Raw genomic sequence first — 24518 nt, 5'->3', positions numbered from 1 at the left:
ATTTAATTATATAATTTTCTAGTCACTAAATCAAGTGACCAACTAGAATGTTTAGTATTTACTATTTACACACAGGAAATCATAAATATTCATAATAAAGGTGATAGAAATATTTCTTCAGGAAAAGATGGAATACAAGGATCTGCATGTATGGTGCGCATAATATATATCAAGAAGTTGTGTTTCCTGTACACACCACATTTCATATTATATGTTTGATTAATTTCCCTTAATGCAATCATATCTCAAGATCAATATATTTTATATTTGATAATTCATTTATACTAGCTAGTCGTTTTAGCCTGTATTTAGATACTAGCTATGTGAAGTTTGTGCTAAGCTCGGGCCCAAACTTAAAATATAAAAGTAGATATTTTAATTAAAGAAATATAATTTGTGTTAGTACAAGTATACGACAACAACAACAAAAACAACAACAACAACAACCATATACCCATTGTAGTCCCACAAGTAAGTAATTACGTTAGTAATAATTAAATTTCATATAAGTATATTTTCAATATATGAAAGCAACATTTTCATTCCACTCCTTTAATATTTTAACTTCCATTTTGATGAAATTTTTTACTTCAAATCAAATGTGGAGCCAGAATTTGACATTTATAAGTTATGTATCCTAATTTTCTGAAGTTATTTAGTTCTAAATAAATAATCTATACATAGTTAATGAACTTTTAAGACAAATACATAATTTAACTTGTGCAGCGGATGAAGCTGTTCCTCCCTTAATTATGGATTAGGGGTTCGAACATAGATATGGAAAAAATCTTTGGAGGGAGCGCTTCCCCCTAATAAGCGCGACACAGTGCGAATTATCTGGATTAATTGGGCTCAAATGCGGATATCGAACACCAAATAGAAAACCAAAGAATATGAAAAATGAGTTAGGAGGTTCGAGAACTTTTGAAAAGTAGACCTTAAAAAAATTGATTTAAATAAATAAGATTAGGACCTAAAAGTAATTAATTAAAAAATTTTAAATTTTTTTAAAAATTCTTATGAGGACTACAAAAATCCCTAAGTTTGCTCATATATATATATATATATATATATATATATATATATATATATATATAATCAGTAATGTAGTTATAATATAATATAATAACCCGGATGAAGTTAGGGGCAAAGATCAAGAAAAAGCATAGCAGCGTCAAAGAAAAAGAATGCTAACAAAACATAAGAATAGGCAACAACAAAGCCACGTGAAGCAGCATCAACGAATCAAACATTAAATAATCTTAAAATGGGCAATACCGTGTTACTTTTCAAATGTGGGACGAAAGGACCTGACTAAAAGGCTGCTGGCTTTTTCATAATTATATGCAAAATGTGCAATTAACTCATCAACACAGAGTGCACGCTCTTCAAGAAAATCAACTTTACAAAATGACATTTATAACCCCGTGAGGACGACAAAAGCATCCTCATACTTAAATAGTCGTATCACAATTAGCCAGAATATTCATGCAGTAATAAGAAATATTGCATGCAGATTTATGGGCAAAGATATATCTCGAGAGAAAAATTGCTTATGCCTAAGAGATTTAATTTCTTTCCACAATATCCTTTATGTTTGATTTGATTAAGAAAATCTCTCGTAGTATTATCTTTTAAATATCATTGGTTAGTAATTTAAGAATATAAGCTTTTGTAATAATTTCTTATTTCATAATTTTTCTTTCAGAATGCGCTTAAGAGTGGAAGATCGCACAAAATGCTATTATACTTTATTAAATTAAACATAATTATTAAATTAGGTAAGATGAAGTCTTTTATATTTATTCAATTCATATGCATAATTACTTTGTGATCCTAACATAGATTACAAGTAAAGATATTTATAATTATTTAACAATTAAAACTCCATAGGGGCTATTTTATAAATTCTGAAAGTAAAGGAATACAAAAGAAAATAAAGAAAACAAAAGAAAAAACTTAAATATCAACTACAATTTGTAAAGCCCTAAAAATTCCCAAAATTGTCGTTCCGTTTCTTGGGAGATTCCTCCATGGATGCTCGAAGAAGTTGAGATAAAGTGTTGTCATTTGCTTCGTGTTACGATCTGTGCTCCTCCTTATATTCCTCAGCTGCGTACATTCTTGCTCGTTCTCTTTATTCTTTCATTCAAAATTAAAATTTTCAACTTTTAATTTTTAAGAACGGATTTTTTTGGCCAAGCGTTATTATTTTGCTAAGTAAAGAAAATTGTGTACCTTGTAGCAAACTATACTTGTTTTTATATCATTTTATAAGCATCATATATAAGTGGATAAACACATTTCTAATATATATAAGCGGCTACGTGGACGAATACTACTGAAATGAGTTGTACCAAATGTTACCTAAATTGTACAATAAATGGGTGGGCCTATTTTATTGCTATCGGACACGTATATGTACTTCCTTCTTCAGCAAACCATGTGTATGTCATTTTATATACCAAGCCACACCATTTGAGTCTCATTAATAAATGAGTTGTACTACCTAAATTGTACAATAAATGGGTGGGCCTATTTTATTGCTATCAGACACGTGTATGTGCTTCCTTCTTCAGCAAACCATGTGTATGTCATTTTATATACCAAGCCACACCATTTGAGTCTGATTAATACTCCAAGCTGAATGTTTATTCTCTTCTCATGTATATATGTATGCACTTTAATTTTAATTCTCCGACACATATTTATTTCCTCCGTACACTTTTACTTGTTCACTTTTGACTTTTCACGTTCTTGCTGAATATTTTTCTTTTCTGATATATAGAAGTCCAAGAGGGGCGAACACAACAACAACAAATTGTACGAAAAGTTGTCTGAGTTGTACACTAAATTTGGACTTATTTCAATTGTACTTATTTTCTTTCATTTTTATTCAATTGTGGGTCCACTTCATTTAACAAGTACTACTATTCGCCCCCGTCCCAAAAAGATTGTCCTCCTTTCCTTTTTAATATGTCCCAAAAATATTGACACCTTTCTATATTTAGAAACTATTTTAACTTTATGAAGTGATTTACAGCCACACAAATATCTAAGGCTTGTTTTGGACCATACATTTCAAAAGTCTTCATTTATTTCTTAAAATCTGTACCAAGTCAAGCTAAAACAATCTTTTTGGGATGGAGAGGGTACTTGGTTTGCCACCTATTCTCTGTAAACGTGTATTCCACTTTTACGTTATCATATTTCTTTACTTCTACACTTCATTTTATTACTCTATTATAGAAAGCACATGAAATTGTACTCTAAGCAGGGACTAACATGTGTACATTTCAGAAATTTAACATTAATTATACCTCTTATGTGTTTACTTTTTAAGTCCCCACGTATCCGCGGTGTCTCAATTATCCTTTTGATATTTGGCACAAATATCTAAAGTTTCGTGTCGCTTTCCCTCTAAAACTTTACTTGTTTTCTTGAAGACAAAATTGTTGTATCTGGGCTTATGTTGTTATGTTTTGAGAATAGGTGCAACGCAACCATTTGGAGGAGAAATGAGCAATCTGGTGGACTTTTTGGAAGCTCTGGCATCTGATCGTGGTGACGTGAGAAGCAGAAATAGTTGAGAAGAAGTGATGAACTAAAGAGTCCGCTATCCATCCGCATCGCGGAACAAAAGCGGAGGAATTCTATCTCTGATCAAATTGCACAATCAGGCTTTTCATCCGCATAGTGGAAGAAGCTCGCACGATCCATCCGCATCGCGGAAGGAAAGCGAGGCTACGGGCAGCTTTCCTGTTTCGATCGGATTAGGTTTACTTATTTTTTGTTTTAACCCTACGATATATATAGATGCTTTATTGGTTGTAAACAGTGTGCTGGGATATTCTAAGACTTGTAAGCCGCCGTTTTACTTTCTCTCTCTAGATTTTATTTTATTTTCATTTTTTTGTAGATTATTCATGAATTCTTGTTGTTCATTAAGAATCATGAGTAGCTAAAATTCTTAATTTTGGGGTTGTGGCGAAAGACATGATAGTTAGTTTGACGACAATTATTATCTATTGATTTTCCATATTTTGGGTTGCTTATTTATTCTTGATCTTAATTGTTTGATTATCTGGCCAATAGTTAGACACTATCTGTGGTGCCCGAATTGGACTTGAGAAAAGGAATTCACGTACGTAATAAGAATAAATAGAGTTTGTTCGATTTAATCGTTTCGCTACTGAGGATAGAGATATACCCTTTAGCCGTACTTAGTTGAATACGGAGAATTGAATGCGTTCTTGTTACTTCTGATGACTATAGAGCTATAGGCGTTATAGTAACATCTACGTACAGGCTTGTGAGTAGCTTGAGAGAATATCATAAAGTTACAATTAACCCGTCAACTAATAACACAAGAAATAAGATAGGTAGAATTGTCCGAAGATCAACTGGATTGTCGAAAGCTATGACCCTGAAACTTTCTCTCATTTGATAAATCTTACAGTCTTTGTCAAAATATTCTCAGTCACAAAAACACCCCTCATAAATTGTTTACTTTTCAGTTTTAGTTTAGTTACAACAAACACCTTGACTTTCACTCTCTTGAATAGTTTTATTCGAATTTAAATTAGTTTAACAGTAGAATCTAAGTCTCTATGGGATCGATATCTGGACTTAAAAGTTCTATATTACTTGTACGACCATGTATACTTGCGTGTGCGTTTGGGAGCAACACATTTCATTTCCTTCATTTGGCATGTAGTCCCTCTGTCTCAATTTAAGTGTCTAAGTTTGACTAGATACGGAGTTTAAGATATAAAGATAGACTTTTGAATCTTGTGGTTCTAAATTAAAAATGTGTATAATATAATCAAATATCCTTTTAATCTTCTGATTATAAACTTGACATGTAGGATATTTGAATTGCCAACTTACCAAATATAAAAAGAGGCGGATACAACCAAAATAAGACAAATTTTAACAACAATTGAGAATTAAGGGGGGAAATAAGAGGAAAAGAAACAAAAAATGGAGACTCACTAAGGAGAATTGTGGTATCATTTGCAAAATATACAAACCATAAAGACTAACTAAAATGAGTAACCAAATTAATAATGTTAGGCCCCGTGCTTTGCACGGGCATAGTTTGCTAGTTCGAATAGAAAAGACATGAATAAGCACTACAAGAAAGTATAGAAATCGCAACAAAAATTTTTATATTTGGCAACAACTTAGTTTTATTGTTGGCAAATGATTTTTTTGTTGCCGCAGAATTTAATTTTGTTGCCATAGTATTGACTATTGTTGCAAAAAGTACTTTTGACAACAAAAAAAAAAAAGTTGTTGCAATAACAGCCGTTGGGAAAAGTTCATGCAACAATTTTTTTTTTTTGTTGCCAAAATTACTTTTTGTAACAATAATCAATCTATGGCAACAAAAAAAATTTTGTTGCCAAATATATTTTTTCTTGTAGTGAAGTATAAAGAAAATAGCTTGTTAGTCACCAAATTAAGCGGCCAAATTAGAAGATTTAATATTTACACGTACACAATCATAAGTAAAATAATAAAATATACATTTTCAGAAAGAAAAAAAAAAAAGGATCTAAAAAGGGTTTGCGTACATAAATATGCATAGTACCAAGAAATTGTGTTTTTTCTTACTATATGTTTGATTTGTTTTCTCTTAATACAAGCATATATATCACGATCAATATATTTTATAGTTGGAAGAATCATATTATTTAGGGAGAATAACCTATATGTACATAAGAATAGAGTATATTTACGAAATGTGACGATATTTTTCAGTTTACAAAACATATCAATAGATCTCTTACAAAACATATACGAAAATTTTGTGTACGAAAACTGTATGAAATGTGTATATCTCGCTCAAAACTTAAAATTTTCGCGCATAATTTTGTGTATGAAAACTGTATGAATATGTATATCTCATTCAAGACTTAAAAATTTCACTCATTTTTTTGTGTATGAAAATTGTATGAAATATGTATATCTCGCTCAAGGCTTAGAATTCTCATATTTTTCATGTATGAGAACTGTATAGAAAAGGTATGAATTTTGTATTTAACTGTATAAAATTTGTAAAAAGTTCATGTTAGGTTTTGGAAATTTAATACAACTACAACAATATTATATACAACTTTCATACAATATTCGTACTATTTTTTTGTGTATGAGATTGTTCTCTTGATCACTGTGATTTTGACCTCCATCTTCTTTCATGTGAATTTTTCAGATGCATAAAACTAAATGTTGATTCACTTATTTTCCATCAGCAAAGTCCTGCTAGGGCCAATGGTCATAATTTTAATGTGGGGAACCCTAACAATGAAGTTACCATGCGCCAGCTATCACCCATGTTCCAAAATTCAATTTTGAACAAAACCCAAATATTTTTCTGCCTAATTATGACTGAAAATCGGCCAGACAGTGAAAGCCTGAAATACAATAAATTGTACAAAATCCATAAACTATTTTACCCAGAAGAAGTAGAAAATCTGCACCCTAAATGGAGTTCCAGATTTTTGGTATGATTGAAAATGAAAACGTAGATTCATGATATACTATGAAAATCTCACCACAAACACAGATTCATAACTATTGTTTTGTAAAAAAATGGAATGAAATTGGGAAAACGGAAGGGAAGGGTGGCGGGAGGGAAAATGGGAAGGGGAGGCGAGGGGAAGGGTGGGCAACAAAAGGGGAAGGGAAAGGTGGGCTTTTATTTTTTTCAGATCCATTATGTTTTGTAATTAAGTTGGTGTATTTTGTAAATAAGAAAAAGTATTCTTATGTTTTGTAATATAGAGTCTTAAGTAGTAGGTCATTTTCCCCATTATTTACTAGCTAGTTATTTCAGTCGTTGAGTATATGACTCAAATTGGTACCACAAATAAATAAGCGGAATGTTCATCCAGTAATCTGTGTTGACTACAACATTATAATGGGACATGCATTAAGAAGCGATTAAAAAAAAAAACTATTGAGATTCAATTTATGTAAGAAAAGTGATTGATTATCAATCTACCAAATACGTTGTGATGCATGTGGATTTATTTATAAACAAAGATATATCTAGGAAACAGTTACTTTAACGGGAGTTAATTTCTTTCTTGATATCCATTAGTGTTTAATCGGATTAAGAAAATCCTTGTAGTTTTATCTTCTAAATTATTATTGGTAGTGATTTAGAATGAAAGCTTTTGTAATAATTTCTTATTTGATAAATTTCTCCAGAATGTGCGTCAGGGTTGAAGATCACACAAAATGTTATCCTACTTTATTAAATTAAACATAGTATTGAATCAGGTAAGGTCAAAATGCTATCCATTAGAGCTCAAATTTTAGCAGCTAAAAAACTAGTATCAGGGCCTCTTTTGCGATGGCGAGGGCATCAGTCGCTATCGCGATACACAGATAGGACAGTCGCGATCGCAGAGAGATCTCTAGGTTAGATCCTGGTCTAACCTCCTGCATGACCGGGAGGAAAAGGTCCACGATTGCGAAGACCAAGCAAGTGGCACTCCCAAATGACGAAGAAGGCATTGTAATCTATAAAAAGTTGAATTTCAAATTCTAGAATGTGATTACGTACGCTTTTGAGATTTCAAAGGGATTTAGCCTCATATTTGAGCAAGAAAAAGGTGTGGTTTAATTCTCCAGTTAACAATTTCTAATACTAATCTAGCGATTACACTTCGATTTCATTGAATTTGGACAATGAGATTATAAGGCTTTAATTGAGTAATTTAGCTATAATTCTAAAAGAGGTAAAGCATTGATTTGGCCTAGAATTTGATATCAAAATAGGATTTTTATTATTGTATTGAATTCATTAGCTTATGGGTAACGCGACTATGTATTCAATTTCGGATTTCAGTCCGTTGACCCGAGGGCCGAACTTTAGTTGACCATGTATTCGTTAGCTTAAAGAGTTAATTAAATTTAAAGTTTACTTAAAAAGAGTTCACAATTTTTTTCTTAAAACTTAAATTCATATTTTTAAAAGTTAATTACATCAAAACTCTCTTAAACTTTCATCTTTTTTGTGTTTTCATACTTAAACTGTTGGGTGTTCATGGAATCCTGAACTACATTATTATCCTATTAAAATACCCCCTAAACTGGCATCTGGTGGAGAAAGTGATTTACGTCTCTTATAAGCACATGAAAGCTATAAAAAATCCAGGTAAAATGTCCAACGTCTATATAGTCCTAAAGATACTTTTGCCAAATTCTCAAAGTGTGAGTTCTGGTTAGACACAATGTCCAACAAGCTTTATGTCAAATACTCAAAGTGTGAGTTCTGGTTAGACGCATTGGCATTCTTGGGTCACGTGATCTCTAAGGATGGTATTCTAGTGGATCCGAAGAAGATTGAGGCAGTTCCATAGTGGCCTAGGCTTACCAGTCCCTCAAAATATGGAGGTTTCTAGGCTTACATGTTATTATAGACGCTCTGTGGCGGTGTTTTTGATCATAGCAGCCCTATTAACTAAGTTGACTTTGAAGAATGTTCAGTTCAAGTAGACAGAGGAGTGTGCGTTGAGCTTTAAGAATCTCAAGACAGCTTTGACTATAGCCAGTCGTGACTTTGTTATCTGAGAGATTATTCAATGTATTATGATGCTTAGAGAGTGGGATTGGTTTGTGTTGTGATGTAGGGATACAAGATGATTGCATATGCCTCCAGGAAAGATCTAAATTTGAAACAAATTAATGAGGTGGCTTGAGTTACTCGATGATTATGATATGACTATCTTGTCCCACCTAGGGAAAGTTAATGTTGTGTGAGAGGCTTTGAGTAGGAATTACATGGGTTTGGCTTCCATTTAAGCTTTTATTCGAACTTTGGTAATTGATTTTCAACTTTCGGCTAGCTGGGTGTTAGATTGGATACCACACTTTGTGAAGGTATACTTATGTGCATGATTGCACAATCTTTCTTGATTGAGCGAATCAAGGCTCACCAGTTTAAGGATCGCCGGTTGCTTAAGCTCAGACGACAAGTGGAGTAGAGACATACTAAAGGAGATATTATTGACTCTGATGGGGTAATATAATGTTATGGTAGATTATGTGTACCGAATGTGGGAGATTTGAGATAGACCATGATAAAGGAGGATTACAGTTCTCGTTATTCTATACATCCGAGGCTATGAAGATGTATCAAGACTTGAAGAACATATTTGGTGGATGAGAATGAAGAGAAATATATTTGACTATGTAGCTCGTTGCTTGAATGCCAGCAAGTTATATTTGTGTATTAAAACCTGGAGGGTTAGCTCAGAGCTTGATCATTCCCGAGCAAAAGTGAGAGTGAATCACTCGAAACTTCGTAGTAGGTTTGCACGTACTTTGATCATTAAGATTTAAAATATTCGAGATTTTATAAGTTTTACTTCCTTTATTAAGTTATATTTATGTAATTTAATATCCTCATTAAGATAAGAGTGCGTAACCAAAGACTGGCATTTCAAAAATAAGTTTTACTCCCTCCAATACAAAATAAGTGTCCATTTAGATTTTAGCACATTCATTAAAAAAATACCAACTCCTAGCAAAAAAATAAGTATCTTGACTAAACTACTTTTAATTAAAATCTGCATATTTCTATTAACTTGAAACATTTGGATGTATCACTTAACACTTAAAAAGTAGTAACTTATTATTGTGAATCAGGGAAAGTAACCACCAAAGGATGTGTGGTGCTGCAGATGGGCTGCTCTTCCCTTAACCAGAGGTCACAGATTCGAGCTTTGAGTATGAAAAAATTCTTGGTAGGGAGCGCTTTCCCCCGAATTAGGCCTAAAGTGGCGAATTCAAATATAGTCAGGCTCCAACATGAATACCGAACACTGGATGTGAAACCCAAAGAAAAAAATGATATGTGAAAGTCCGACTTGTGTGACTAGAGATTAGTATTCCGAAAACAAGGTGCATATAATTCGTGAGAGTCAAAACTAACTCCGATCAATCTCACTAGCAAATCTGGAAGTTGTTTGGAATTTTGAAATGGACGACTATGGAAAAAAAGAGAACAGGAAAAGTTGGGAAAAGAATGAATGAAAGGAGGCAAAAAATCAAAATTTCAAAGTACTGGTAAATTCCCTAAAAGGTTACTTATGAATTGAAAATTGCCATCAAATATCACTTTCGCTTCTTTTAGGACTAGAATATCACCCAACTATTATTATTTTCCTCTGAATATACTAAACACACAAAACTCCCCTTCTCCCCTAGTTTACATGCTATGTCACATTAAATTCTATTTTTTAATAATAAATTTATTTAACTCATTTAATCTATTTAACTCAACTCAACTCAACTCAAACCCATTTAACCAACCAACTCATGTTTTATACTTATTTAATCCGATTAAAAATATCAAAGTTAAATTATTATCTATTAATGGTTCGAATATAAAAGAGAACATAAGAAAATTCTTTGGAAGTTGCTTGCGGTAACCGGCAAATTGTAATTTTATTATTTTTGTTCTTTAATAATGCATCAATCATTTAATCTAATTAAACATTACTATTTCTCTTTTTATAGGGAATGAAAAAATTATTTTAATTTTGGCACGAAATATTATTAAAGATACCTCATATAAATATATGTCCGCTGTTCTTATATCTTCTTTTTTGGGTGCATCCACTGTTTTTATGTGTTAAAATAAAAAAAATATTCTAGAATTTAGATATCAAAATTCATAGTGCTTAAATAATACTACTAAATAGTAAACAAATATCAATATATAGATGAAAAAAGTAAAATCAAACTAAAAAGGAAAAAATATTTATATTAAATGCAAGGTAAGACTGTGTACAATAGACTCTTGTGGTCCGGTCCTTCACCGGACCCCGCGCATAGCGGGAGCTTAGTGCACCAGGACTAAATGAATAAATCAACAAATAAACAGATCTACCACATTACAGTTTGATTAAATTAAACTAATGAATCAATTACAGTTAATGGAAAAAGATGAGTTCAAACATATCAAAAGACAATTAAATTCTTTTCCTTAAATCTTGTCATTAATTAATAGATAACTTAACGAAAAACAATCTTGACCTTTTAAAATTCAATATGGACACATGACAATGATCTAAATAGGTATTGATTTTTACTGGAGCTATATGAACTGGAGCAGAGCCGCTCCCTAGGATATAAAAGTGAAAACGACGCCCAAAAAGTTCATTATTTTTTTTACTTGGACTTACCTAATTCACACATAGAGACGGCGGGAAAGATTAATCACTCATATAGTAGCAATTAATTTAGGGCGATGATGAAAAAAATTAGTTTAGGGAAATTTTAATTGTATGACCATTTTTACCCAATAAAACAAAATAAGTTTTTTTTTTTTTTTTTTATGATTTTGAAAGAAAATACATAAATTAGGGTGCATATCGTTAAAATAAAATAGGATAGGTGTCAATCATAAAAAGGAGTATACATTAAGGATGCAAATAATTGCAAAAAATCCACAATCGTGTATAAAAGTTTCGCTTCTTTGATGTTTTCTAATAGGATTAAATGAGTATAAGACATGGATTGGTTGGTTAAATTGATTTTGGGTTAGGTTGAGTTAAATGAATTTAATAAATTAAGTAAATTTATTATTAAAAAAATAAAGTTTTATGTGACATGACATGCCAACTAAGAGAGAACGGGAGTTTTGTGTGTTTAGTATATTCTGAGTAAAATAGCATAATTGAGTGATATTCTAATCTATAAATAATATAAAGCTAGCAATAGTCAATCCTATGTGGCACCTCTCTATGGCCTCCATTGACATTTATCTTTTTTCTCCTTTTTTTGTCTTTTTTCCTCATTTTTCGTAATTATATTTTATTTAAAAAAATTATGATATCCATAACTCACACTTCTCCATCTTCATAACTTCTACTCTTAATTGATTATTCATAACTCACCTTAAATTATCTTAATTATAAAAAAGGTCATCTCCTTTCCTCTTCTTAATTTGTAGTTATTTAATTTGTATGGAATGATCATTTGGAAAGAGAGAATGGTGTTCCTTTTGTCTAATGAACGTACTAATGGACTTCAATTTGTTTTTGCAGAATCCTCATTTGTCATGCATTGTCTCACTTATTCTGTTGGTCATGTCGTTAACGTGACTTTTGGATAAGAGTCTTTTCAGTTAGTAAATCATACAGAATAAGAAATTGTTATTTTTTATGTTTATGCATATTTTACTAATATAACGTTCTTCTATTGTAGTTTCTCTTTATTCACTAATTCAAGCCAGTCTCCATCAAAAGTGATAGGTGACTGCCAACTATTGATCAGTGTCGTTGGTTTTTTCTAATACCCGCGGCTTCTCTCCGTTAGAGGTGTCTCTCGTATTTCCTTTCATCCTTTTTTTATATTATCTATCTTTTCTAATGCTATTGGTTTTTCTATGTTACATTTGCTCGTAGTAGTTTGGCAATTTCAAAGCTAAAATTAATTCACTCACTTGACTTCGCAATTTTTAGTGCAATAACAATTTTGCTTAATTAACCCTTGGTGCAATGTGGCAGAGAAAAGACAGCCAATATATTGCTGGTCTCTTAAAACACGTAAAGCATTGCGTGCGGTTTCTCCGGATGAAACTAAAGAATCTGCTGGGACATGCCAAACCAGTGAAGTCACCGTGAAAGATCGACAAGAAAACTTTAAAGTAAATGCTTCACATGGACAATGAGTTACAAAATCCAAGCAAAGGGTGCATACAGTCGTCCAATCAGTTATTTCTCTACTGAAATGGAATAACGTCAATCAATACGTAGTCGATTTATTTTTGGTTCATACTGTTGTTGCGTATTCTATCATGTCATTATTTTTATCAAAATAACTATCTTTATCTTAAATTGTTTAGTATCATTTTTGCTGTGACTTTGTTCAATTGCAGCAAGTGAAGAGGAAAATGTATAAACTGGCTAAAGCAGTGACAAAGTATAGAGTAGAGATTAAACCAAGTGCCACTACATCATGAGCAAGTTGTTATGTTTCAAAAGGAACAAATGGACTGCTTATCAAACCAATGATCATTATGATTGTAGAAATAAATGTCAAATATATCTCTTTGGTTACGCTTGTAGAAATTATTACTTGGTTATTTAGAAGGCTTAATTTTACTTAATACACATCGTATATCTGCTTCTTTTGAATTTTTGGTTTTACTTATTCTTGTTGACACCCAATTTTGGCCCTCTGTATTTAAAAATTAACTTCTTTAGGCTTCCTAGTCATTAAATAGCACAATATACTATTTTTATGCATTTTTTAACTTTAATACAATTTATTGATGATTGTCCTTATTTTTAAATAATAGGAATTTTTATCAATTTATTTTCATTTTAAATAATTATTTTGTTATAGTCGTTTGTATATAAACCACATGCTAATATAGTTTTACTTTAATTAATTAGCAAGTCTCCTTAATTCAAATCACATTTTTTACTTTATTCACGAAATTACCTTAAATATATTTTTATACTTTATTATTTTTAGTTACAGTCTATTATTACATGGAAGTCGGAGGAACTAATTTTAAACACAAATAAGATTTAGCACATGGTTTTGAGAAGCCATGGTTTTGGGAAGCCCATGGTTTTGTGAAGCCCATGGTTTTGGCACATGGGTTTGGATAAAAAGTTGTTTACCTTTGCCTATATAAAGGAGGACTTCCCCTCTCATTTTTCTCATCACTTGCACACTACCTCACACACATTTTTCTTCTCTCTACACTCTCTAGATTTTCTTTCCATGGGAAGACTAGCAAGGCTAGTACTTTCTTCCTCTTTTTATATTTTTTTAAAATTGTCTTTATATTTCATTCATACATTGCTTCTTTACTTATTCATATATATTGTCTTTACATTTATTTACTTGCATTGTCTTTATATATATATATATATATATATATATATATATATTTAATACACATTGCCTGTATATTTATTTATCTATATTATTTTTACATTTATTTATATACATTGTGTCTTTAAATTTCTTCATATATTGTTTCTATATTTTGTATTCTCTATACATTTTACATACATTTTCCTTACACTCTCCACACTTTTCCTTTATATTATCTTACATCTATCTATTCTTTTATATATTTTTTATACAAATACGTTATATACATATACATGTACATATTTACATTACTTAACTACTAAGAAAAGAAGAGAGAAACTTTTCATTAAAAGGAATGCACTTATTGTCTCTACATTTTTTATGCATTATCTTTATATTTTGCTATATTGTCTCTACAACTTTATTTATTTTCAATACATGTATACATTATCAAGTATTTTCTTTACACTTTTGTCAATACCATCGCACTACATGCCTATTTTTTATATATATATATTTTGCTATTTACATTTACTCTACATTGGCTATACATCATATTTATATTTACCTATATTTTCATTCGTATTCTTATGTTCTTTTTACATACATCATTCACCTATACATTTGGTATATTACATACACTACACTAATCCCAGGGGCAAATCAAGTTTCATCATTCTTTTGTCAAATCACTTTTTCAAAAACTTTATGTCAAATCATCTTTTCAATAACTTTTTGTCAAACTACTTTTTCAAGGACTTTGGTCACATTACTTTTTCAAAGAATCTTTATCAAATCACTTTTTAAAGACTTTATGTCACATACCTTACTTTTTGACTTTTTCAAAAAAAAATTAACTAATACTTTTTCTTTCATCTTGCAATTTATTACAAATACTACACTTTTGGCCGATGAAGAAATTTCCGTCGATTTCTAAGGCCTCCCCTGTACAAAAGACGGATTTTTATGTTAAGTTTATTCATTATTTCTTTAATTCATTCGATAGTTATTTATTCTCTTACTAACACTTTTACTAAGTGTTTATACAGGTACCCGGAGACATCTCAAAGACGACACTCGGAAGGAACCCGGAGACTTCATCGAATCCTTATACACTTTTATACTTACGAGGTATATTCTCTTTTATATATTCTTTTTTAATATACATTCTTTATAAACACTTGATACTTGATATAAATGCATTTTTATACATTGTATATACTTAGTATATTATCACCTAGTGTAGCTTTTCATGAAGTCACAACATTTTGAAAACATGTAATAATAACGATAAAAAGATAGATAATCCCTCTCTAGTGTTCAGTTAACTAAGTTTAAGGACTGTCTTCGGGCAGACTCTGTGGGATGCTTAATACCTTCCCCATGGGGTAAATAAAACCCTTATCTAGAATCTCATATGTTTCGTGGACTAAAATGGAGTAGACACACAAATACATATAGGTTTCCTGATTTTCCTAAAAACTAAGGTGGCGACTCTAATCCTTTTAAAACCAGTTAGAAGAACCGGGAAGTTGCAAACTATCTTCGACCAGTTCAAAATAGGGCGTAACAATTCTTTCTTCATTATTTTATGTAAGAAATGTTTTTTTTTTGTTTATATTTCGTTTGTGGTCACGGGAATGATAAATTGTCCATGAATAAGCATGTTGAAAGGAAATTGTCTCACCACATAGACATTAGTTGATTATCGCTTTTATTGATATATATCTCAAAGCATTTAAATACCAAGAGACTTGATCTTAGTTTTTGAAAAATGATGTAAAAAAACTATACTTTCTCTAGACGAAGTTGATTGATTGAGAAAAAAAAAAAGCAAACTTAATTTTGTCATATTTAAAGTTTCAAATTTAGCTTCAACAAAATAGAGTGAATTATGAAGAATTAACTATTTTTTTTTAAAATCGAATAATGTCATTTTACTATGTGTTGAATTTGTATTTTACATGAGTAATTTGGATATGGGTCTATTACAAATAGTTTTAACAAATAAAAATATCTTAATTGAATTATCACCGCAGTTTTTGAATTTATTCAAGTATATGGGAGTTTGAAACATAAAATGTATATCTATATATCTATAAAAAGTTAAGTATAGACAAAGTGATGTTGCACCTCCCTATAACCAACAATGGTTTTTTCCTTCTTTTTTTTATCTCAAATTTTGACCATTATCCTTTTTAAAAAAAAAAAAAAAAAAAAATCTATGTGCAATTGAAAAGAATAACCAAAAGTCACTTTTTAAAATAGTACTCATTTTTTTGCAATTACTGATCATTAACTACCACTTATTGTATTTAAGTCTCTTTAAGGGAGTATCATTTAATTTTAAAAGTCTAAAATTGACTAATAATTACTCAATTAATTAGGGGAAGACAGTTACCTGGAGGACAATGAAAGATGTAAGACGTTAGTTTTCAAAGACTTCTCATTTTTCAAACCATCCATATTCTGTACTCCCTCCGGTTTAAAATAAGTGTCCAGTTTTTTCACACCTCAAAAGAAAACACTAACTTCTAGGAAAGAAATAGGTATTTTGACTAAATTATCCTTAATTAATAAGACTCTTGCTTATTTATTGCCTTCAGTAAATAGGGACAAATCTGAAAAATAAAAGTTAATTCCTTCTCGATATTGTAAGTGAACATTCATTTTGAACCAAAATAAAAAGAACAAATAAACACTTACTTTGAACAGGCGAGAGTAACACCTACCTTTTAGTAGAAATACTCAGTCTTGAAGCACAAAACTGGATAACGATGAATCGATGATAAAGCAAGAGTCTAAGAACTGAAAGTTTTTAAGGTGGAATATGATTGTTGAGCAAGTTAACCTTAACGGTTAATATACTTAATAATGTGAATTACTACCAAGAGGAATTGTCAGTAAGTTAAAGCAAACAAATTGTAAAGTTAGTTGTACTGTACTTGGCAAAAAAAAGAGAGAAAGGATTATGGAATTTACATGTAAATGAACATAACCAACAATAAATTGGTCATTTGCCCTTGTTTTCTTCGTGAGTTTAAATTGCTTTAGCTTTCGTTTCATGTTTCTTTTTTTGTAGAATAGAAGAAAACACACCCACAAACATTTTAAAGTAAAACACTTTCATAATTATTATTTTTGTTGATAATGAAAATATTTTTGTAAATTAACCGATATATATACAACTAAAAATTATATTCATATACAAGAGAATTTATATTTATCCTATCACAACTAAATTTATAAAAGTATTATGTTTAAATTTTATGATAATAACTGTGCAAAGTGCACACATATTTACTAATTTTAAAATAAATAAAAGTGATATTTGATGGGACCTTTTGGGAATTTAGTCTTAGCCTAATCCTTAACGTACAGGTTTTTTTTTTTTTCCTCATATATATAATCTTCTCTCTTTTATTTGTCCAATTATCGACGCAACTTACAACCACAAAATAACAAATCTTCCCCATTAGCACCTTTCTTCCTTTCTCCCTCTTCTTCATTCAAGGTATATATATCTGCACTTAATTCTTGATATCATTTTTTTTCTTTTTCTTTTTCCTTTTGATTGTTATTCTTTGTCTAGCTTTTTATTTTTCATTAATTTTGTGTCTGGATTTAATTTTCATACATGGGTTTCCTTTGTTTTAAAACTAGATTCAGTTTTGATATTGCTGTTTTTTTTTTTTTTTGATAGATCGGTTAGCTGCTACTAATTGTATGTTGGGGGTGTTTTTAATTTATTATTTGTATATTGTTTGATCATATCTAATTGGTGAGATTTCGAATATTAATTTGGTTTTTATTTGTGGAGATTTACCTTACATAGCAACAGTATGATTAGATCTATGCCTATTTGTTCTACTACTAATAAATAAATCGAAAAGCTAACTACCTTGGATTAATATCCACTCTGATTACCTTTTTCGTAATGTCCAAAAATTGTATTGTATTATTTATTTTTTTTAAGAATATAACGGATATTGTTCAGTTCTTGTTGTAAATATGTGTTTGTTAATCAATTGTATTCTTTTCTATTAGTTATACCCATCCATATGTATAATAATTCTAATGTTTTAGAGATTGTTCCTATTTCGAGTTACAATTTTATTTGTTTTAAATTTTTAGTTCAGTTAATCATGTGGACAATTTGATAGATAGTAAAGCTTAATTAAATATAAGTGCATGCATTAATGGTGCCTAACATTTAGTTGAACTAATAAGTCCCTACCTAGAGTAACTTTACTGGTTTTGGTGTCCATGAATGGTTACTTTTTGTAACTTTCCTGTTTTGTATATTTAGTTTAATTGCATAGGCTTGTTAAAAAAAGAGTTGCATTTTTTTTTTAACCACAAGGGGGTGTGAATAAAGACCCTTCATCTCTAATTGGGTTTCAAGCTAAGTTACTCGGACTCTTTGAAAGTGTTGCCGTACCCGTGTCGTATCCTCCAAAAATACACTACTTTTGAAGGATCCGATATGCACCCGATGACATTTTAGAAGAGTCTGAGTAATCACCAAGTTATCAAAGTTTAAAAGGACCACATGTAGTTTAATCAATCATATGGAATATAACAATGCAATATCAGCTAATACTAAGATTTTGCATTTTAATGTATGATAGTTATTGGATAGTTTCAGATATAAACTGAATGAAATTTTATTTTGATTGTAAGTCAAAAAGGAAAGTACATGGTGGTACTTATTATTTGTTCATTTGCCTTTACCCTGTTAAGGAAAAATTTCTTGTATCATCGAGATATCACCTGTCTGCTGGTGTGTTTGGCTGGGACTAATCTTTCATTGGCAGTTTGCAGTCTATATTGATGTACTGCACTTCTCTTCAATTTATGATAATATTATCCAATAAATAAGTTGTGTTATAATTATCCACAAATTCATGCAGTTAACTCTTAATTGTTGTAATTCTTCAGGTCTTAACTGCATTATTTGCAGTTAGCAAAAGTGGAGGGTGTTAAGTTTGAAACTTCTTTTATGTCTGAAAGAGATTTTCTCTTTCTGTCATCAATTGGGCTGCTTGGAGAGTACTGTCCTCAGTCAAGAGACCCTCATAAAGTTGTCTGCATGCATCTTAAGGGTTGCCATTTTATACAGCCTGCCCCGTCTATAGACCAAGAAATTCTCATTGATTTGAGCTCCTTGTACCACTTCTGATAAAGCTAAAAGAGCAGATATTTGTGATATTAAGATGGCTTTGCAAAACATTGGTGCCGGAAACAAGGATGATGCCTTTTACAGGTACAAGATGCCAAGAATGATAACAAAGATTGAAGGTCGTGGAAATGGCATCAAAACTAATGTGGTAAACATGGTTGACATTGCCAAGGCCCTGAGTAGGCCAGCCTCATACACCACAAAGTATTTTGGCTGTGAACTCGGAGCTCAGTCTAAATTTGATGAGAAAACAGGTACCTCTCATGTTAATGGTGCCCATGACACTGCAAAGCTTGCTGGACTTCTTGAGAACTTCATAAAAAAATATGTTCAATGCTATGGTTGCGGGAATCCTGAAACTGAGATATTGATCACAAAATCACAGATGTTAACCCTTAAGTGTGCTGCCTGTGGCTTTATATCGGACGTTGACATGAGGGACAAACTCACCACATTTATTCTCAAGAACCCTCCTGAGCAGAAGAAGGGATCTTCTAAATATAAAAAGGCAATGAGGAGGGCTGAAAAAGAACGGCTCAAAGAAGGGGAAGCAGCAGATGAGGAGGCAAAGAAGCTCAAGAAAGAGGCTGCAAAGAAAAAAGGTTCCTCAAAGGACGGTTCTTCAAAAACAACAAAGAAAAAAGCCAATGTATCAGATGAGGAGCACTCTCCCACGGGCAGCCAAGCAGATCAAACTGAAGCACCACATGCTGACAGTGATGAAGATGTTCAATGGCAGACGGACACCTCCGTGGAAGCAGCCCAGCAGCGAATTCAGGAGCAGCTTAATGCTGTTACTGCCAGCATGGTTATGCTTTCGGCAACTGAAGAGCAGAAGTCTGGAAAAAACTCACCAGCACGTGAGGGGAAACCCAAGGTCAACGGGCAAGGCACTGGTCTTAAGGGCAATAATTCCAAAGAGACGCTTGTTGCACACACCAATGGTGTTAAGCGTAGTAATTCGAAAGAGACTCTTGTTGCACAGACGAATGGTGTTAAGCGTAGTAATTCCAATGAGAAGCTTGTTGACTCTAAAGAGAGGCTTGCGGATGAAATAAAGGAGCACCTGAATAAGGGTGCATCTGTTGCTAAGCTAAAGTCCTTCTTGGGCTCTATTTCCGGAACTCACCAAGACATAGTCGATGCATTGTTTGAAGCTCTTTTTGGTGGAGTTGGAAAAGGTTTATCCAAGGAGGTGATCAAGAAGAAAAATTATCTTGCAGCTGCCGTACAGGAAGACGGTTCACAGATAGCTCTACTACATGCTATTGAGTCATTTTGTGGAAAATCAAACTCGGAGGCTATAAAGGAGGTTGCATTGGTTCTGAAAGCGCTTTATGGCATTGATATGCTGGAAGAAGAGTTTATTGTGGAGTGGTATGAGAAGGGATCGAAAGGTAGCAACAAAATCTCCCCAATCTGGAAGAACATTAAGCCATTTGTGGAGTGGCTGCAGAGTGCCGAGTCTGAAACTGAGGATGAGTAACTTAATGAATGTGTGGTTCTTTGTCCCTCCTATCTACTTATGATATATTTTACAGTACAGCTGTGTCCATTTAGGTCCAACTAATAATGTTGTTTTCGTTAGTCAAGTCATTCAGGTCTTTGAAACTAGATGTCCAATGACCCTGCTGGTGTCTTTGGTGCTGCAGAATAAAGCAGTAAGTTGTGGGTCTCGTCATACCCTTCTGTTTTGAGTCCTGGTTATTGTTCTGTGTGCTGTGCATTTTGTCAAAGCACTTATGGTTTGCTTTCGCGTCCTATGTGTATGTATTGTCTCTAAAGTTGTGGCTCTTCAATCAATGTTTGTTTATTCATGGTTTGTTGCGTCTTCTGGCTACTTCTTCATGCTTTGCTCTTCATGTATAACAATTGTATCTCAAATGGTATTGCGAGTCTTTATGTTGCCTAATTATACATCCTGCCTTGGATAACCTGGAAAAGAGTTTCAAAGTTTCCCCCAGCTTGTTTTAATCTAGTTTATGAGCAAAGCATGCACTGATTATATTGTTAAATATCCACTATTTCGCGCATCAAGTACTTTAGGATAGTGATTATGCCGAAAAGATAATTATAGTTCTATTGCAGTTTGTTTTGATCTTCCAATTCTAAAATCACGGGTTTTGATGTTTTTGAAGCTGAATTTGGTTCTTATAGAAACATGTTTGTCCTTCAGAAAGAGTACTTCATATTTGTGAGATGAGTCATGCATCTATAGTAATTTTGCACTGGTAGATTTTTCCATATATATATATATATATATATATATATATATATATATATATATATATATATATATATATATATATATATATATATATACACTAGTCGTATGAGGCCCGTGCTAAGCTCGGGTCCAAACTCATACAAAAATAGTAAAATTTAATTTAGAAAATATGACTTATGTCACATTTTTCTATTGCATAATTAAGTTAATCTAGTTAAGTGTTAATCATGTTTTGTTGGTAAGTCTTCATAATTATTAAAGTTTTTTAAATTAAATAAATTTTAAAGAACAAATCATTTATGATCGAGGAAGGAAGTTTTCGAAGGAGAATTAGAAAATACAAAGAAACACAAGATTCAATATTCATAAGAAGCAAAACTTTGGAGGTTTAAAATGAATAAAGGGTGTGTTCGATATGGAGGAAACCTTTTTTTGAAAAATATTTTTCAATTTTCTTATGTTTGGTTGGTCAAGTTAAACATTTTCTTTAGAAGAATAAATTCCTTAAAATAAGAAAAATGATTCTCTAGTGGTAGTAAGAAATTCAAGTTCCACAAGTGGCATTTCACATTCATTGTGCCCTTCCAGCCCTCCAATACACTTCATCTCCATTCCCACCCATAGCTCCCATCCCCACCACTCACCACCCCACCACCCTCACACCCATTTTCCATGATACTTGTCTAAATTATATACAAATGATTTTAGGATAATATTTTTTGCTTACATATCAAATAAGAGAAAATAGCTAAAAGCACACTTATTTTCCTGGAAAATATTTTTAAAATAATAATTTTTTGTCATTGTGAATGAAACTGTGACTCCAAAGTTGCATAATTTTATCAAAATGTATAATAACTAATAATGTACTCCCTTCGTTTTATTTACTTCCGCCTTGTTGACAATGACATGATACTTCCCTTAAGAAGCTATTTATTAGGGGTTTATTTTATTAAATTATCCTTATTAATTATGCTTTGAAAATAGAAGTTCAATTACTATTACTCTATATAGTTACTTATGATAAGGTTACTATTCAAAGAAAATAATGAATTTGTCTTGATTGTTAAAATGGACAAGTAAAAAGAAAAATCTACTTTTAATATAAGAGCCAAGTAAAATGAAATGGGTGGAGTAAAAGGTACACTCTCGAATCCTTTTGTATTTATCTCTGGTTGACTTTGCACTTCCCTTAACAAATTATTTATTTGGAGTAAAATATACTAAATTACCCTTATTTATTATGTTTTAAAAATTTAAGTTTGACTACTAATACTTTATGTAGTTACTTAATGATAAGGGTAATATAAGAAGAAATTAATAAATCTTTCGTGATTTACTAAAATAAATAAGTAAAAAGAAACATTCATTTCTAGTATAAGAAAAATGTAAAAAGAAACAAAAAGAGTAATCTAATAAGGTACAAGAAAATCCACAAAAAATTATTATATATAGTGCCAATATAGTCAAATAATAAAGGCCCATGACTACTAATACTTTATGTAGTTACTTAATGATAAAAGTATTATAGAAAGAAATTAATAGATCTTTAGTGATTTACTAAAATAAATAAGTAAAAAGAAAAATTCAATTTTAGTATAAGAAATAAGTAAAAAGAAACGGAAAGAGTAATCTAATACTCCCTCCGAATAAAAAAAAGTGTCAACTTATTAAATCACGAAACGATTAACCTTTTCTTTTCAGATTTGCCCCTATTAAGTGTTATGTGATCAAATCTCAATGCCTATTTAATTAAGGGTAGTTTAGTCAATTTACACATTTTTTTTCTTGGAGTGAGTAGTTTCTTAAGGGGTGTGCAAATAACTAAGTAAACTCTTTTTTTGATCCGGAGGGAGTAAGGAATAAGAAGAAATCCACAAAAAAATAATACTATATATAGTGTCAATATAGTCAAATAACAAAGGCCTAAGTGGAAATAGTTATAAGAAAATTAATGAGGTCAAGCCAACCTATTCTAAGATAGATGAATCCAAACGCTCGAGTTATGGAGCTTCACTTTATTCTTTTAGCTAAGCTAAGGGCAGAGATTGTAGCTAACACTGTATCTTGCCCTTCCTTGGCCAATTTAATGCTCTTCTATCAACTAAAGTGGGAAGAGAAGGAATAAGAGAAAATACCTATCTTTACTCTAGGAAAGGAATGCTTTTAACCACGGTTGCTATTCATCAAAACAATGTCAATGGTATAAACGAATGCTTTTTTTAATAAAACGGTAAAAATAAATCAAGGTCGGGAGCCCCATATGTGCCCAACTCATTGCTCCCTTCTTTGCTTCTCACAAGCAATCCCTCAAAGTAATGAATGCACTAAAAAGCACGCTATAGAATGAAAGAAGGTTTTTGAGTGACTAAATATGGTATTGAAAAGGCTTCATATGGCTTAGAGCCAAGGCGTTCGTAGGTCTCCCGTGCAAGGTCTAGAAGACAAAGATTTGCACATTTCAACACTGCCACTCATCTAACAGGATTGGCCAGAAAAGCAAGCACATAAAGCGCGGCAGATGGAAGCGATTCCCCTGCTAGACACTCAACCAATGCAGAAATACCTCAATAACTTGAATGGATTGATAGACAGGACCTTTGCCTTCCGACTGAACTAATAGAAGTTGGATTGAGCTTGAATGAACGTATCTTACAAAAAGGGTATCCTAGTCACCCCAGTGGAATGCATTGAAGAAAGACATCTATCTCTTTTAACCAGCCCCTCTTACTAGATTGAGAAAAGGCGATCTCGATACGATCCATTCTATCACTGAAATGGATCATTCTATACTAATATACTGAGTAGAGTGATTTTCAATATTGAGTTACTTTCAATTTCTTTGTTTTCCTTTATTTGCATTTTTTTCCTTTATTTACATTTCTTCCGTTTGTGTTTTTTCCCTTTATTTGCACTCAGAGTTGAGTTGTGTTTGGTGATAATTTTTGCAAAGGAGAGAAGAAAACACTTTATTTGAAATTTATGAAGATGATGTTGGAGACATATTTGAAGCACTTTTTCAAATTTAGAAACCAACTTCAAGTTGAATTTGAAATTTTATAACATAACCGATTCTAAAATAAAGTGAAAAAATTATTCTGGAAAAAAGTGAAATATAATTCTCGTGCCGAATAGCTCCTAAATTTGATAGACTAAAGGTAGAGCAACGTGTTGGGTTGGGATGGAAAAACTTTGTTCACACTTCTTGAGTGTTTTTTTCACATTAATATGGAGTTAGGAGGTAGGTAGTCGTTT

The 24518-nt window shown here is 31.6% G+C and overlaps 1 protein-coding gene across 3 annotated transcripts; it reads left to right on the top strand.

Moving 5' to 3' along the window:
* Positions 1 to 14965: 14965 nt before the first annotated feature.
* Positions 14966 to 20858, top strand: LOC132627073 (probable eukaryotic translation initiation factor 5-1). Of its 3 annotated transcripts, none has more exons than XM_060342158.1 (2): positions 14966 to 14985; positions 18796 to 20858. In XM_060342158.1, the coding sequence occupies exon 2, from the start codon at positions 19071 to 19073 to the stop codon at positions 20520 to 20522; it is 1452 nt and encodes a 483-aa protein (XP_060198141.1). In that variant the 5' UTR covers positions 14966 to 14985; positions 18796 to 19070; the 3' UTR covers positions 20523 to 20858. The 3 variants fall into 3 exon arrangements, with proteins under 3 accessions (XP_060198141.1, XP_060198139.1, XP_060198140.1); XM_060342156.1 differs by lacking the exon at positions 14966 to 14985 and adding an exon at positions 17218 to 17368; XM_060342157.1 differs by lacking the exon at positions 14966 to 14985 and adding an exon at positions 17546 to 18689.
* Positions 20859 to 24518: the final 3660 nt, after the last annotated feature.

The sequence above is a fragment of the Lycium barbarum genome, chromosome 2 (genome assembly GCF_019175385.1).
Source record: "Lycium barbarum isolate Lr01 chromosome 2, ASM1917538v2, whole genome shotgun sequence".
Lineage (NCBI taxonomy): Eukaryota > Viridiplantae > Streptophyta > Magnoliopsida > Solanales > Solanaceae > Lycium > Lycium barbarum.
Note: the sequence above shows the minus strand (reverse complement) of the source record. Positions and strands in the feature narration are given on the sequence as shown.

Bases quoted from the DNA above. Each gene is read 5' to 3' on its own strand.
- LOC132627073 (XM_060342158.1), top strand. From the start codon at position 19,071: ATGGCTTTGCAAAACATTGGTGCCGGAAACAAGGATGATGCCTTTTAC.